At 39.4% G+C, this 16,132-nt stretch overlaps 1 protein-coding gene across 1 annotated transcript; it reads right to left on the bottom strand.

Annotated features, from left to right (window-relative positions):
• Positions 1–1,663: 1,663 nt before the first annotated feature.
• Positions 1,664–2,518, bottom strand: LOC149227115 (uncharacterized). The gene has a single exon (XM_089380410.1). It carries the CDS (start codon positions 2,516–2,518, stop codon positions 1,664–1,666), a length of 855 nt encoding a protein of 284 aa, XP_089236536.1.
• Between the last annotated feature and the right edge of the window lie 13,614 nt (positions 2,519–16,132).

Below are 16,132 nucleotides of genomic sequence, written 5' to 3'. Positions count from 1 at the left end.
CTTTTGGCTTACAGACTGTGGTCCACCTTACCAATGCCCATTTGCGATTAGTTCCTGTTGCGCCCCAGAGGAAGTTACGCTGAAGAGCTCTTATTTTTTTGATAACCCATTTGGGCGCTGCCAAGATAGAGAAAAGGTATAGAGGCATAGCTTGAAGGACCACTTTGATTAGCACCAAACGACTAGCAATGTTCAGGGTTCTATGAGTCCAGAGATTTAGGCGAGATTCAAGCTTCTCAAGGAGCATACGCTAGGATGCGTGCTTTAGGGCAGAAGCAATGAGGGGGGCTCCAAGGTATTTAGAGGGAAGAGAGTCTATGGTGAAGCCCAGGATTCGAGCGATGGCAAATTGGGTAACAGGGGGGGTATGGAAGAAGTAGATTTGTGATTTAGCCTTATTGATATTGGTGCCTGAGGCTTCTGAAAAATCTTTCAGTAGGGATTTGAAATGAGAAGCTTCCTGAATGGAGGGGTACCCAAAGAGCATGTTATCATCCACAAATTGTTGGTGGGATATAGCTGGCAGATTGTGGATGGATAAGCCTTTGAGATGCTGAGAGAGGAGGGCTTGCTTGATGTGGCGACCCAGGCCTTCTGCCATTAGCACAAAAAGGAAAGGGGATAGAGGATCGCCTTGCCTGATTCCTCTAGAAGGGCTGAAAGGATGGGAAGGGATGCCATTTATGAGGATGGAGAAAAAAGTAGAAGAGATAAGGCTCATAACCCACCGCACCCACATAGGCGAGAAACCAAAAGCAGTTAACATTTTTTGTATATAAGTCCAATTGAGCTTATCAAAAGCTTTTGAGAGGTCGAGCTTGAGAATCATACCTGCTTGTTTGGAATGCTTGAGGGAGTGTATGATTTCATGAGAGAGGATGATGCCGTCCAGAATCTGTCTTCCTTCCACATAGCCCGACTGTTCCGGCGAAATGAGCAAGGGCAGTAACGGCTTTAACCTGTTGGCGATTACCTTGGAAATCACTTTATATATTACATTACAGAGCGCAATTGGACGAAATTTGTCCGGGGTTCTGGTGATCTCTTCTTTAGGGACCAGCGCAATGAAGGTTGAGTTGAGTGAGGGTAAAAGCCAATGAAGGGAGCGTGATTCCTCCACCACTAGCCAGACTTCTTCTTTTATCAATTCCCAGAAAGAGTGGAAGAACGTTGTGGTGAAGCCATCCGGGCCAGGGGCTTTGCCTTCCTTGAGTTGGTGCATAGTTGCGTCCACCTCCTGTTGCATGATAGGGCGTAGAAGGAGTTTGTTATGCTCTGCTGTAATGATTTTAGGCACATTTGAAATGATTTTTTCTATAGCAGGCCTCCTATCCGCTTGGGGCTCTAGATGAACCTGCTGGAAGTGTCTAAGGAACTCCTGCTCAATCTCTGCATGATTTTCCACTCTCTCCCCTTCTGGATTCTGAATGAACGAAATGGTATTGTGCATTCTTCGCTGAATTGTGGTTCGATGGAAGAATTTGGTGTTCCTCTCTCCTTCTTTCAGCCATCTAATCCTGGACTTTTGCTTCCATAAAATTTCCTCCTGCTTCCTTCTTTCCTCCAATTGGTTATGAATGCGCTGTTCCTGAGCAAGGGTTTCTTCATTATGTCCCCCTGAGATGACTTGTTGCTGGAGATCTTTCATTTCCTTGTTTAACTCCTACTGCGCTTGAAAGATGTTGCCGAATGTCTCTTTGTTCCAGCGCTTGATTTGGCCTTTGAGGAATTTGAGCTTTTGCTGAAACTGAAACATTTTTGAACCATCTGGCTGAGGGAAAGAGGTCCAAGTAGATCTGATGAAGTCTTTGAAAGCGGGGTGTGAAAGCCAGAAAGCTTCAAAGCGAAAAGGTCGCCTTGTGACATCACCTGGTCTTTGCCACTGGAGGGTGATAGGCCAATGATCCGAGCCTGAGTAAGGGAGTATTGATGCAGAAAGATCTCCTCCAAGATGCACCGCGTTGTCAGAGATGAGGAATCTGTCAAGTTTGGATGCAATTTGCTGCTTTCCTGTTCTTCGATTACTCCACGTATGCGTGCCGTTGCAAAATTGCATGTCAATTAGAGAATTATTTAGGATGAATTCTTTGAAGTGGGCGTCTGCCTGTTCCAGCCTAGCTCGCCCGCCTTTCTTTTCTTCTAGCTTGGTTATCATGTTATAATCGCCCCCCATGATCCAAAGAGGGTGGACTCTGTTGAAATTGAGCTCTGCGATTGTGTTTAGAACAATTGTTTTGTTGCTAGCTACCTGAGGGAAATAAACGTTGGTTAGATGACCATGAATGTTGGTACCTAAAATGTGAAAGGTGGCTTGAATAATGTGTTGAGTAGCATGGATGTCTGTCAGCCCAATCGCTTGAGTGTTCCATGCAATAGCCAAACCACCCGAGGCCCCTGAGGCATCCACCGCTAGCGAGTGACAACCTGGCCATGCCTTGGAAAGAATGTTCCCAAGAGTGGTACTGTTACACTTCGTTTCTTGGAGAAAGAAAATCTGTGGCTGCTCCTGCTTTATCATGTTTTTTATTAATCTGAGTTTCCCGGGGCTATTGAGCCCTCTTATATTCCATGAAATAAGTTTCATGATTCACTAATGTGGGAGGGCTTGTAGTACTTAGTTAGCTTAGCATACCTGCCTGAATCCACCAGGATTTTCCCTAGAGCGATAGTTCGCTGGAGATCTGTTCTTCTCCCTCGCTTTTTGGAGTCTTTAGGGGGTAAGCCACTGTCCCAATAACTGCCCGGTTGGATGCCAAGCTGCTGCTGCTGGTAAGCCCTGGAGATGATGACTTCCAGTTTGCTGATCTGGTGCTCTGGTATCTTATCATAGTCCCTTTTTTTGCAGATCTGCTCGAGCTCTAGAATGTCAAGACCGTTGAAGTCGATGCTCTCAGGTTCTTCATCCATTTGTTGGACCTGGTTTTCTTCATCTACAATGATTGCTGGGTTTAAAGATTGACTGGGATCACCATCAACATCCATTTCTTTTGCTTTCCCATCTGAGATCTTGCTGGCCTCCTTTGGGGATTTGTTATGAAACCAGCTCAAGAAAAGATAGAAAAGAAAGATCAACGCCTTAGAATTCAGCCTCTCCGAGGGGGAAACCTCCTTTACATTACATAAATGAACAATTCTTGGATGATACAAATGACAAAACCTCCTTTCTATATATAGGAGTCTAAGGAGTCACAATATAATCCAGCCGACCTAACAATAATAATATAAAGCCACAAAAATAACAATAGAGGGATTCTATGGGGCACAGAAATAACAATATGGGGGTAATAGGGGCACAACAATATAAATAAGGGGTATAACTACAATAGTAATGGGGTAATCACTAGTATTATAGGGACCCAACATGCCCCTCTCCTTCAAAAAAGTGTTGTCCTCAACGCTTGAGTAGTTCTGGATACTTCTGCATAAAATTCTCATCCTCCCATGTGGAATCTTCAGCGGATAAGTTCTTCCACTTGATAAGATACTCTGAAATTGATCGATTTCGTAGCTGTCGAGTTCTTGTTTCTGTGACTGCTTCCGGTTCCAATATAATTTTTCCTTCCTCGTCAAGTTCTGGCAATATTGTTTGAACTGGAGCTTGTCGCCTATAACCTTCTTTAAACATGAAACATGGAAAACTGGGTGCAATCGAGAAGCTGCAGGAAGCTCCAATTTGTATGCCATAGTACCAATCTTTTCCAACACCTTGTACGGACCATAATACTTTGGTGATAATTTATTATCCTTCTTAGCTTGCTTTAGGGACATTTGCTTATATGGTTGTAGCCGTAGGAATACCCAATCACCTACATCAAAACTTCTTTCACTGCGATGTTGATCTGCCTGTTGTTTCATTCTATTTTGTGCCAACACGAGGTTATCCTTTAAGAGTTGGAGGACTTGTTGTTGATGTTCGATGTGATGTTCCACTGCCTGAACCTTAGAATTTTCTCTTAAATATGATGTGATGGATGGTGGTTGATACCCATAAAGTGCCATAAATGGGGTCATTTTTGTTGCTGTATGGAAGGAAGTGTTATACCACCATTCAGCCAGAGGCAACCATTTGACCCATTGTGTCTGTTTATCAGATACAAAGCAACGAAGATATCCTTCCAAACATTTGTTTACTATCTCAGTTTGCCCATCAGATTGAGGATGATAAGATGAGCTATGAGCTAACTGAGTACCAAGACAAGAAAATAATTCTGTCCAAAAATTTCCAGTGAAAATGGGATCTCTGTCACTTACAATAATCTTTGGGTTTCCATGTAGCTTTTGAACTGTTTCCATAAATGCAGTAGAAACTGTACTGGCTTTAAATGGATGTGATAATGCACAAAAGTGTGCATACTTGGTAAGTCTGTCAACTACCACCATGATGACACTCTTTCCCTCAGACTTGGGTAAACCTGTGATAAAATCCATTGAAACCTCCTCCCAACGTTGGCTTGGAATGGATAAAGGTTGTAATAGACCCGGTGTCTTAATTGTTTCAACTTTATTTTGTTGGCAAACCAAACATTCCGCCACAAACTTTTGAATATCTGATTTAAGGCCATCCCAAAAAAATTCCTTCTTAACCCTGTGGTAAGTTTTTAAAAATCCTGAGTGCCCTCCTAAGGGAGAAGTGTGCAATTCCATAAGAATCTTTTGTTTTAGCTGGGAATTCTTACAGAGGTATAAGCGATCTTTGTACCATAGCGAATCATTTTTCCAGCTAAATGTATCAGAAGTACTGGAATCTTGTTGTAGCTTTCGAATAAGTGCCCACACTTCTTCGTCATTCTTCCATTCCTCCTTTGCTTCGTTTATCCAATCTGGTTGGATAATAGAAATGGCACACAACAATGCTTCCACATCCTCATCCTTTCTTGAGAGTGCATCTGCCACCACATTTTGCTTCCCTTTTTTGTAGATGATTTCAAAGTCATAACCCAACATCTTTGTGACCCACTTTTGTTGCTCTTCAGAGGATAATCTTTGTTCTAAAAAGTATTTAAGGCTATCATGATCCGTTTTTACCTTGAAGTGTCTTCCCATTAGGTAGGGTCGCCATTTCTTAAGTGCATGGAGTATGAAAGCAATGGGTCTTTCATCTTGCATTAGAATAGCACCAATTCCATTTCCTGAAGCATCACATTCCACAATAAAGGTTTTTGTGAAGTCCGGTGTAGCTAAGACCGGTGCTTGGCACATTGCCTCTTTAAGATGTTCAAAGGCCTTTGTTGCTTCCGGAGTCCATGAAAATGAATCTTTCTTCAATAATGTTGTTAGAGGTGCTGCTATTCTCCCATAATTCTTAACAAACTTGCGATAATACCCTGTCAACCCAAGAAATCCTCGCAGATGCTTTATGGATGTGGGGATTTTCCATTCCTTAATGGCTTTAATTTTGCTAGGGTCTACCTTAACTCCTTCATGAGATACAATATGACCCAAATATTCCACCTCCTGGACTCCAAAGAAACATTTGGATCTTTTTGCATATAATTGTTTCTCCTCCAATAGTTGTAGCACCTTGTCAACATGTTCAACATGATCCTTCCAAGACTTGTTGTAGATTAGTATATCATCAAAAAATACTAACACAAATTTTCTAAGGAATGGTTTGAAAATTGAATTCATCAAACCTTGAAATGTTGAAGGTGCATTGGTAAGGCCAAAAGGCATGACCAAAAATTCATAATGACCCTCATGAGTTCTAAATGCCGTTTTCGGAATGTCTTCAATCTTCATTCTGATTTGATGATATCCCGAACGAAGATCCAACTTGGTGAAGTAAATTGATCCATGCAATTCATCCAGTAATTCATCAATGACAGGAATGGGGAACTTATCTTTAATAGTGAGCTTGTTGAGCTCCCTATAATCCGGACACATGCGCCATGATCCATCCTTCTTGTGCACCAATACTACTGGAGCTGAGAAAGAACTTTGACTCGGTTGAATTATACCAGCCTCTAGCATTTCTGCAACCATACGTTCAATTTCACTTTTTTGGACATATGGATATCTGTACGGCCTGATGTTTGGAGGAACACTTCCTGGAATCAGATGAATAGCATGATCATGATCACGCATAGGTGGGAGACCTTTGGGAGTCTCAAATACCTTGGAATGATTGTCCAGGACTTTTTGGAGATCTGGAGAAATAGATGATTCCAATGTGGAAACATCTAGCGAACATAATTGTGCAATTACACCTCTTTGCTCCTTTTTTAGAAGCTTTGTCATGCCATTAGAGCTGATTATCTTTCCTGGTTTCCCTGCAATACCCCTTAATTCAACTTCCTTTCCTTCCACAGAAAATTTCATGAAAAGTTCTTGAAAATTAAAAGCTATTGTACCCAAGGATTGTAGCCATTGGACTCCTAGTACAACATCAGCACCTCCCATTGGAATGGAAAGCATTGGGCTAGTCAATACATATTCTCCCATGGATAGCTTGATATTATGGCACTTTCCAGAACAATTTATTGTTCCTCCATTTGCAATCATCACTTGACACTCTGGTGCTGGATATAGGAAGCAATTCAATTCTTTTGCTACCCTACAATGAATAAAATTGTGGGTGCTTCCTGAATCAATCAACACTATTACCTTTTTCTTCTTGATTTGTCCTTCTATCTTGATGGTTTGAGGAGTGGTAATTCCCGCCAATGCATTACAAGATATGGTCGGATTTATTTGTTCTTCATCTAGGCTTTGTTCCTGGAATATATCCTCTTCTTTTGACCTTTCTTGCTCCTTTTCTTCTTCCTCTTCACAATCTATGTAGAATAATTTCTTCTCAGCACACTTATGACCTTTTGTGTATTTGCTATCACAATTGTAACAAAGCCCTTTTGCTCTTTTTTCTTCCAATTGTTGTGGTGTCAACCTTGTAGGTTGTGGAAGACTATGGGCAACAACACTTCCGTCTTTATAGTTGTGAATGGTATGCTTCCTAGTTGCCATAATTTTGCTTTCCATTTTTCTTGCTAACCTGAATGCCTTCTCTAATGAATCAGGTTCCCAAAGGCACACATCATGTTGGATATTATCCTTTAAAGACCCTATGAACACATCAATCCTATGCTCCTCTGGAATATCTTTTACCCTTATGTTCAATTTTTGGAACTCCTCAATGTGCTCCATTATTGAACCCTTTTGTTTGAGACTTATCAATTGGCTAAAAAAAGTGTTGCTTTTTGTATCCTCATAATGTGCTATCAATTCTTCCGTAAAAATTGCCCAAGTGATAAATTGTTTACGAGAGAAAAGCCATTGATACCATACAAACTGATTTGGTTCCAAATATAAAGTTGCCATACGTACCTTTTGTGTGTTTTGCACATTATTGAGATCGAAGAATTGCTCCATCTGTAATATCCATGTGGCGGGATCCTTGCCATCAAACTTCCTCATATCGATTTTTGGAATATGGTGGGTCTTCGATCCAACATTAGAGTCTATGGAATCATGATTAACATTTCTTTTGTTCACATCATGAGTTTCCTTTACAACCTTTTCACCATTAGTAAGTATTTCTTGTAGAAAATTTGTCAAATCTGTCTTCAAATCTGCCATGTCTGTCTTCAAATATGTCCTCAAATCTGTCTTCAGATCATCCATCTTAGCTTCCATGCCCTTTATCTTAGATTCCACACCATTTATCTTAGATTCCACGCCATTTATCTTAGTATCTGTTAGCTTTTGTGAGCGTGACATTTGTTGCACTTGTTCTTGTAATTTTGATATATCATGTAGCATTTCTTCCTCTTCTTCATGAGTCATGCTAGAGCTTTCAGGTTCCTTACTAGGTGTTTGCATTTTCTTTCCTCGGGGCATCAGTTACCGATAATAATGCTTTACTATGCCCTTTGAATTCCTTCAAACCAAGCTTATGCAAAAATTAAAAAAAAAACTACACACCTTTTTTTTACTTTGTAGAAGCCTGATATTGAATCTGATGTATCTCTGTAATTTCGAATCATCCAGTTCTGAAACTATGACCTGTAGTAGCCTTCTATGTCCTCTTTCCAATGCCACTAGTCTGATCCAAATTGGATTCTCCAAGAAAGAGTTATGTACAATCTCCCGCAGTGACCTGATTATAGACTAGTTCAGTAGAGCGAACTTGTATGAAGTGCCACGTGTCACTGTTCCAACCTTTGACTCTGAAAAATATATACAAGAAAACTACAATCCGTCCTCTTTCTGTAACTTCTTACGAAATTTCAATCCGATGCTCAGAAAGAAAGTTATGATGATTTTCCCTAGGTCACCTGTTTTGAATGTAATTCAGGAGTCTGCAAAAAGACCAACTTCCTCAGATCATATCTCCGAAAATATCGCGTGAACGGCTTTGAAATTCGGACCGAAGGTTCAGCGTGATATCTTCTCAAATGGGTTTTTTTTGCGAATTCTGAAACATCACAGAAAAAACGTTATAGCGAAAATTCCACGATGACCTGTTTGGAGCAGCGAAACCCTAGAATCCAAAGCTCTGATACCAAATGTTATGAAACCAGCTCAAGAAAAGATAGAAAAGAAAGATCAACGCCTTAGAATTCAGCCTCTTCGAGGGGGAAACCTCCTTTACATTACATAAATGAACAATTCTTGGATGATAAAAATGACAAAACCTCCTTTCTATATATAGGAGTCTAAGGAGTCACAATATAATCCAGCCGACCTAACAATAATAATATAAAGCCACAAAAATAACAATAGAGGGATTCTATGGGGCACAGAAATAACAATATGGGGGTAATAGGGGCACAACAATATAAATAAGGGATATAACTACAATAGTAATGGGGTAATCACTAGTATTATAGGGACCCAACAGGATTCCGAGGCATTGATAAGGGAGCGAGGTTTGGAGGAGGAGCCAGTGGGATGAGGGATAGCGGAGGAGGAAGGGGGCTTAGGGTTGGGCGATGCATGCAGAGGATGGTCATCTGAGGGGTTAGCAAGGACCTCAAAACTATTGCTCGTTGAAGGAAAGGAGGAGGGGTTCTGCTGGGGCTTTTTCCCTGTGGAGGGTTTCTTGTGAGTTCTTTTACGATTGGAAACTTTGATGAAACCATCTTGATCCGGCTTTTCTGAGGGATCAGAATGTTGGGCTTTGGTATTTAGAGGACAATCTCTAAAGAGATGCCCCAGAGCATGGCACCTTCGGCAGCGAAAGGGGACATGTTCATAGTCCAGAGGTTGCACCCATTCATAATCATCATGAAAAAGACTTACCGAATCCGGGAGGGGTTTGTCCAGCCGCATGAAGACGCAAATACGGGCATAGGATGTGTATCTGCGCAGCTTCGTCTCTTCCGCCGATTTTACGAACTCCCCCAGCCCATTTCCTATGTCTTTGAGTGAATCTTCATCCCAGTATTCCGCTGGAAGCGAGTACATCCTGATCCATACTGGAGCCCAACTGAGGTCCTCCTTGTCTGGGTTAAATCTTTCCACCCACTCTCTCAAATATAGGCCTGCTGAGTTGAAGAAATAGGGCCCTTCATCCATGATTCGATTTCTGTCTTCTATGCATATAAAGATCACAGTAAAGAACCCCTTCGGTCCTAGCTGTAGGGTGACATGGCCTTTAGGCTTCCATTTGGCTGAGATCCAACCTTGCAGTGCCTTTTCCGTCGGCCAGAAGCCGATAAATTTTCCAATAAGCGCATGATCCTTCATAAACTGGATTTGCCCATTGATCCTGTGGCTGGGAAGTTCTATCTTGGGCCTTTCAGCAGCCACTGGTTTGCAAGTCTTCGATGTGACCCTGTGTTGTTCCTCTGACTCTGATTTCTCCTCTGGTTTCTCTTTGTTTTCTTCTGTCTGGTGCGTGGACGCATTTGTCTTGTTTTGCCGTGGAGAGCCTTCGTGGACCTCATCTTCTTGCACTGGCTCTGAGAACAGAGAGCTTGGTTGCGCTGGAGGCTCGCGGTTGGGTGTAGGGGAGGGCTTTGAGGCCCCCCCTAGGAAAGCTCCATTGCTGCGCTGGTAGACCAAGGAAGGGTTGTTACTTTTTGACAGGCGATCGTTCTGCAGGGAGCAGGGAATGTGCAGGCTGCGCAGTCTGCGCCGTCGTAGGGTTTTCAGAACCCTAGTTCCAGAGCCAAACCACTCCAAATCCCGAGAATATATATTTTTATGTTATAGCCCATTATAAATTTATGATCACGCACATAAGGAATGCGGTGAGTTTATGTTCTTAAGTTGTAATGGTAATATTTTAACATGAGATAGCTACTCCTACATAGATTCAATGTCATGGTAATTCCACTTATACGATTTTCCTCCCACATTAATTCACTTAATAACTTCATGGTATGAACGATATTTTAATGGTTCCAGGGCAATTTATATTTCATTAACTAACCTACTCCACCCTTTTGGCTCGAGAAGTGGAATTGGTTACAATTGTTCTCAATTGTGGTGTTACCTCCAATCCTGGCATTACACGTTAGGGCTGGCCATGTGTTTGGAGTACCTGACCACGTGAACTTTCATTGGTTTTGAGGTGAAAAGATAGCAACGCTCCAGATTTATCCCTGATCAATCCACGATGCATAATCATTCCTGGAACCCTAATATTTCCTACCATGTCTCGCTTGCTGAGTTTCTTTTGTTATTAAGCCTTCTAAGCTTAGGGATCAGCCATGGCGTTATGCAGCCTCGGGTACAACCGCTACCAAGTCTTTTTCCAGTCAATAGCCCTCCACACCTCGGACTCCATTCAGCCGACACATTGTTGCTCAGTCCATGTCATTATGTGTTGAGGTTTTCCTTCAGAATTTCCCCCCTGCAGTCGGAGGATTATAAACACCGCCGGGATGGACAATCTTGCTTAACAAGTAACTGCTTCTCAGTTCCTCTTTACTTCATCAATCCATCCACACCCATTTTACAGTTCTGCTAATATATTCTTGCCTAATTCCATAAGGATTTCAACATTTTTCAGAAGCAAAGTTGACAGCGAGGGTTCCAGAAGCAGGTCGGCTACAATGGTCGGTGAATATGGTATGGATACCTCCAGACCAATAACCTCTCTTTTAGGTAAATTCTATAGTACCCATTGGATTAACATTTTATCCACCTCTGTTCTCCATTTTTCTCCATGGCACCCCTAAATTATGATCTGATTTTTTTTCTGTTAAGGTCAGGTTTAGCGTCAGGGATGGGCACCCACATTCGTCAACCCTTCGATAGGTAAGGTGTTGTTCCTTTTCGAGTGCTCTACCCATATGTCTATATTGTTTGCATTACCGAGTTAGGTTTACATTCAATTTGGAGTTTTACACACTTTGTGAATTTTCTACTCACTGGGGTTTTTCCTTCTCGCAGGTACGCTATCGGCCTCCCTTAGGAACAAAAACCCACATCATCGTGAACGTTTGGTGATCAGTTACACAGGTATTCTCACTCACAGGTTGGTGAACTTGACCATGCTTCATGTCCTTGGCGTCTCTACCACCCATGGGTAGATGGAAGGTTTCCAACGCGTTTAGTGGACTCGCCTTGATATTTCAATTTCTGGAATCGTCAATTCTTTTTCCTCTTTCAGGAGTGGTTTCCTCCTGATAATATGCTTGTTGATAGCATTGCATGCCAGGGTTATAGATGGAAATTGATTTATCATTCATCTTTGAAGAACTGTATACATATTTTTAATTTTTTGTTTGATATGAATAATTTACTCGGAGCTTGAGATCAATTTACTTCTGTTATTATTCCCAATATTAGTGTTGTGTCAATGTTATCAATGGCAACTGAATATATTATTTATATGGAAGAAATGTTGTCTTGGTTTTTTTTAATGCGCCCATCAAGGCTCAAGGAGGGGCCCCATTAAGGCTTCAACTCGTCGGGCAAGACCACTGACAATGAATAAAGAACTTGCCCGACGGGTTGAAGCCTTGACGGGGCCCCTCCTTGAGCCTTGATGCCGCCCCCAACCTTGAGCCTTGAGTACTCAGATTGTGAGTTTGATTTGCTCCTTAGTTATCAATTGTGATATTTAATGGTTGATCAAGTTATACTATGTCATGGCATGAAGTTTATAGTTTATGTAATTGTGTTGTAGAGCTACACACATATTTGTTGTCTTACATAAATTTGTAATACATGTTGAATTTCTTCTACTATTGTTCTATGGATGTGTTTATATATGACTACCGAATAATTGACAACTCACTTTCAAGTTTTGTAAATCTCTCACTGCATATGCAATATGACTTGCTACTATCCTTAGTCCCTAATTTTATTCATAGTATCTACCTTTCCACTTCATTTATAAATTTCTATGTTCCAATATGTAACGAACCTCCTTAGCCTACTCGAGAATTTAGCCTCTAAGGCTCGTAAATTTTAAAATTTTGGGTTCATTCACATTGAAATCTTTACCCCTCTTTGGAGTTCTTGTCTTCTAAAATTACCTCAGCCATATTACTATTAGGAACCTTAGATTCATTAACATGTGTGATATATATGATTGACCATTTAAACTTGTGATGGTAGGCATCCTCGGTAAATCTTTACCAGAACTAGTGGACATTAATTCAAGTTTATTGTAACTAGTATGGTTGTGTTTCATGATCATAGTCCTCTGCACATAGTGAGTATGTTACTGACCAACCCTTCATTCAAAGGAGGCAGTCTTAGACATGCAACACAGATAAGTTGAACGATTGGCCATACACTGAGGAGTATTAAGCATTAATTCTACAATTGTTCCACATGCATAATTATTTAATTTATCACATAACATTATAGGCAGACTATATTTATTATTTAAATATAAGATGTAGATTTCATAGCTATCTCACATATTCATATGTGATCTCCTCTTAAACACCATTAGTATTTACACCCACGTATTATGCTTCCACTATAAACTCTACTCTTGGATATAAAAGGAGTCACAGGCATAATACATTATAAAAATCATATGCAATTTCTATCATGGATCAGATAGCTCATGGGTATAAGTACTGTCACTCACTTCATACACTTATACTGCTAACTTCACTCTAGAATGCAACATGCATAATGGAAACCATTGTCTCCATAATAAAGTAAGAATTAAGATAAAACATATTTCATGCTAGTGACTCATATCAGAATGAAGGATATGCATCTTATTTAATTCATTCATTAATGGCGAGGAAACATAAATCTTTTCATAGAAAAATTGAAAATATAGTAAATAAAGAGTAAGAATCATCATAAAAACATCCCATGCATCTGACACCAATTAAATCTCACTTGGAGGGAGGAGCACCACCACCCAGCCATGAATCACCTCTGATTCCCCCCGAGTCAAAGATCTTGCCAAGGATCAACTATCCTCAATTGATTAATGCACTCGATATTTAATACCCTCTTTCATGATTTAGTTACCATTAGCAGCATCACACTTTATGGCTTTTTCCATTTGCCTAGGTCTTATCTGGAAAATCTGGTCTTTAGCTCCCACGATGCTTTTCCACATAAAAGCTTGCCTTTATCTCCCGCAAAGCTTTTATGTCTGATGGATCTATATCTCCCATCCATTTGATGGATATCCAATTGATCCAAGCTTATCTAGAATCACATCCTGAATCTTTATCATGAACGATTCATCTCTATCCCATTCCTCATGGGATTTGGCAAGCATTTCCTCTCTCTTGGTGGTCCACCCTTCAAGTGATTTATTTAATTTATTTATTTAATAATACATTTTCTTTTCATATTACATATCACTTAGATTTCCTCAGCTTAGGTGTAAAATAGTTTAACCCACAAAGGAGGGTATCAAACCTAGCTTTCCCATTTAACACAAAAGGGAGGATATCACACCTAGTTTTAACTTAGCTTAGGTTTACAATAATGTAGTAAACAAGGGAGGGGCGTTACACAATAAAATAATTGATGTTGAGTTTAATACTCCCACTACTGTGAGTGAAAACTACCTTCTCTCGTGATTAATCTCTTTTTTTCTATTCACTGTGTTACATTAGTAGCTAAGGTTTAAGTGATACAAGTGCCTATGCTCCTTGTATATTGATATAATTTTATCATTACTGATTTAAAAAATCCCTTCCTATCTTCGACAAGAGACATGCAAGATTTCCTTTCGGGTTTTCCTGCTAAATGCTTCTCCTGATGATTTTACACTCGATTTAACCACACTCTGTTGATTATATCATTAAATACTTCTTCCATCATTTAGCCTCTTTTCCTTTCCCCATGATTATGTCACCTCCTTTTGTAGGTGCCTGATGTTGCACATCATATATGAAGAAAATCGGTCTTAACTTAAGTGTTCACTTCTTTGTGGAATTTTCTTATAGATGAACACAATGGGATTATAAATTTTCCATCACATCTATTAGTGACTTAGAGAAATTAAGGTTTTGGATCCCTCACAATATCAACTTAGATACCCTTATACCCTCCTATATAATTCACACTTTATTAATTATTGATATATCTGGGCCAGACCTATGCTTAAAAAAACCATAAATAAATATTCCTTTATGTAGTTATACATGTAACCTTAATCACAACTAGATATTAAAAAGCAATACTCTTCCTTGTTTACTGATGAATAAAAAAAGTGACGGCGCTTAGAATAATCCTATGAATTGTATCGAGAGAACTCTCATCATATAAAAAACATCATAATTATTAATAAAAACACACATTTTTTTGCTAATAGCATAAAAAATTACAATTATCATCCTTACTATTGTCATAGAATTTTTTCTCCTAATGATACAAAACCATTGATATCATCTAATAATACAAATTCTCAACACATACCAATCAATGATTCAGAATAACGTCAGTAATATTGACCTCAAACCAGCGAGTTTGTGTTGTAAATTGTGTCACAGAAACTCGGAACCACCCAACCATGAATCAACCTCTGATTCCCCCCAAGCTACAATATCTTTACCTAGAATCAATAACCTCTTCTGATTCTCCTAATGTCTATTTAGCATTAGTTTTCAACAGATTTTTCCTTGGTAGTGTTGTGCCTTTCATGGATCTCCTTTCCTTTGAGCCTAGGCTTTTCTTTTTATTTTTCCTCAAAAAGTCTGCTTTTCTCTCTCTCAATACTTTTTCTCATTATTATCTTCAACTAAGTATATATAAGGAATATTTAATTACAATCTGATCCATTTCACTGACATTTAGATTTAGGCAAGCATTTTTCTTTTCAGTGTTTCTATTCTCACAATTTCTAATTTTGTTCATCAAATTTATTTATTTAATTTACATAAATTTTCATACTATTCAGATCATCATGGTTCATCATCCAACATATTATAAATAGTCAAACACAAATAAAATGTTCCAATAGTAGTGAAGGGGTATTACATATTTCCCTCTCGTAAATAACATTGTCCTCGGTGTTTGTTATTCTTTGTCTCTAATGAAACAATGTTGGGTAAGCTTCTTTCATATCATATTCTAGCTCCCAAGTTGTCTCCTCAGGTTAAAAGTTTTTCCAGTTTTTCCACTACAGTTTAACATGGGAGACGGATCGATTCCAAAGCACGGTTTCCTTCCATTTCAAGATGTGAAGTGGCTCACACAGGAAATATACTTTGGGTTCCACCTCTATGTAGATTTATTCATATAAGACTTTTAGTACCCCCATATTTCTTTTCAATTTCTACTAAAAGAAATTTATTATCCAACAAATATACTTACATACATAAAGAGGTACTCATACGGGTTAATTGACCATCATATCCTCTTGTGTCATGTGGTATTAGAGCAATAAAACGCAGGGATTTATTGTTTTCATATACATATAATTATATTATGATTTATTTTCCATGCATTCATAGAGAAGTTTTTATACATTTAACATTAACATATAAGAGAAAATAGTGGCTATACCATGCACATATAATTACAATATATACAGTTGTTTACAAATAGGCATTGGTTTCCCTATTCTAGCATTAAATATCATTGAACAATTTAAACTCAATTTAGCGAATATCTAGAAGCAAAGCATGTTCCACCCAACCATGAACTATCTCCCATAGTTCCTCCTGAGCTAAGAATTTCTTGCATTGAGGAATCAATAACTTATTTGATTCCTATGTGGTTTATTTTATATATTCTTACTAGCATATTTTTA

The sequence above is a fragment of the Pinus tabuliformis genome, chromosome J, assembly GCF_031772625.1.
Source record: "Pinus tabuliformis cultivar Carrire ecotype Pingquan chromosome J, CPIR1, whole genome shotgun sequence".
Taxonomy (NCBI): Eukaryota; Viridiplantae; Streptophyta; class Pinopsida; order Pinales; family Pinaceae; genus Pinus; species Pinus tabuliformis.
Note: the sequence above shows the minus strand (reverse complement) of the source record. Positions and strands in the feature narration are given on the sequence as shown.

Bases quoted from the DNA above. Each gene is read 5' to 3' on its own strand.
- LOC149227115 (XM_089380410.1), bottom strand. From the start codon at position 2,518: ATGATAAAGCAGGAGCAGCCACAGATTTTCTTTCTCCAAGAAACGAAG.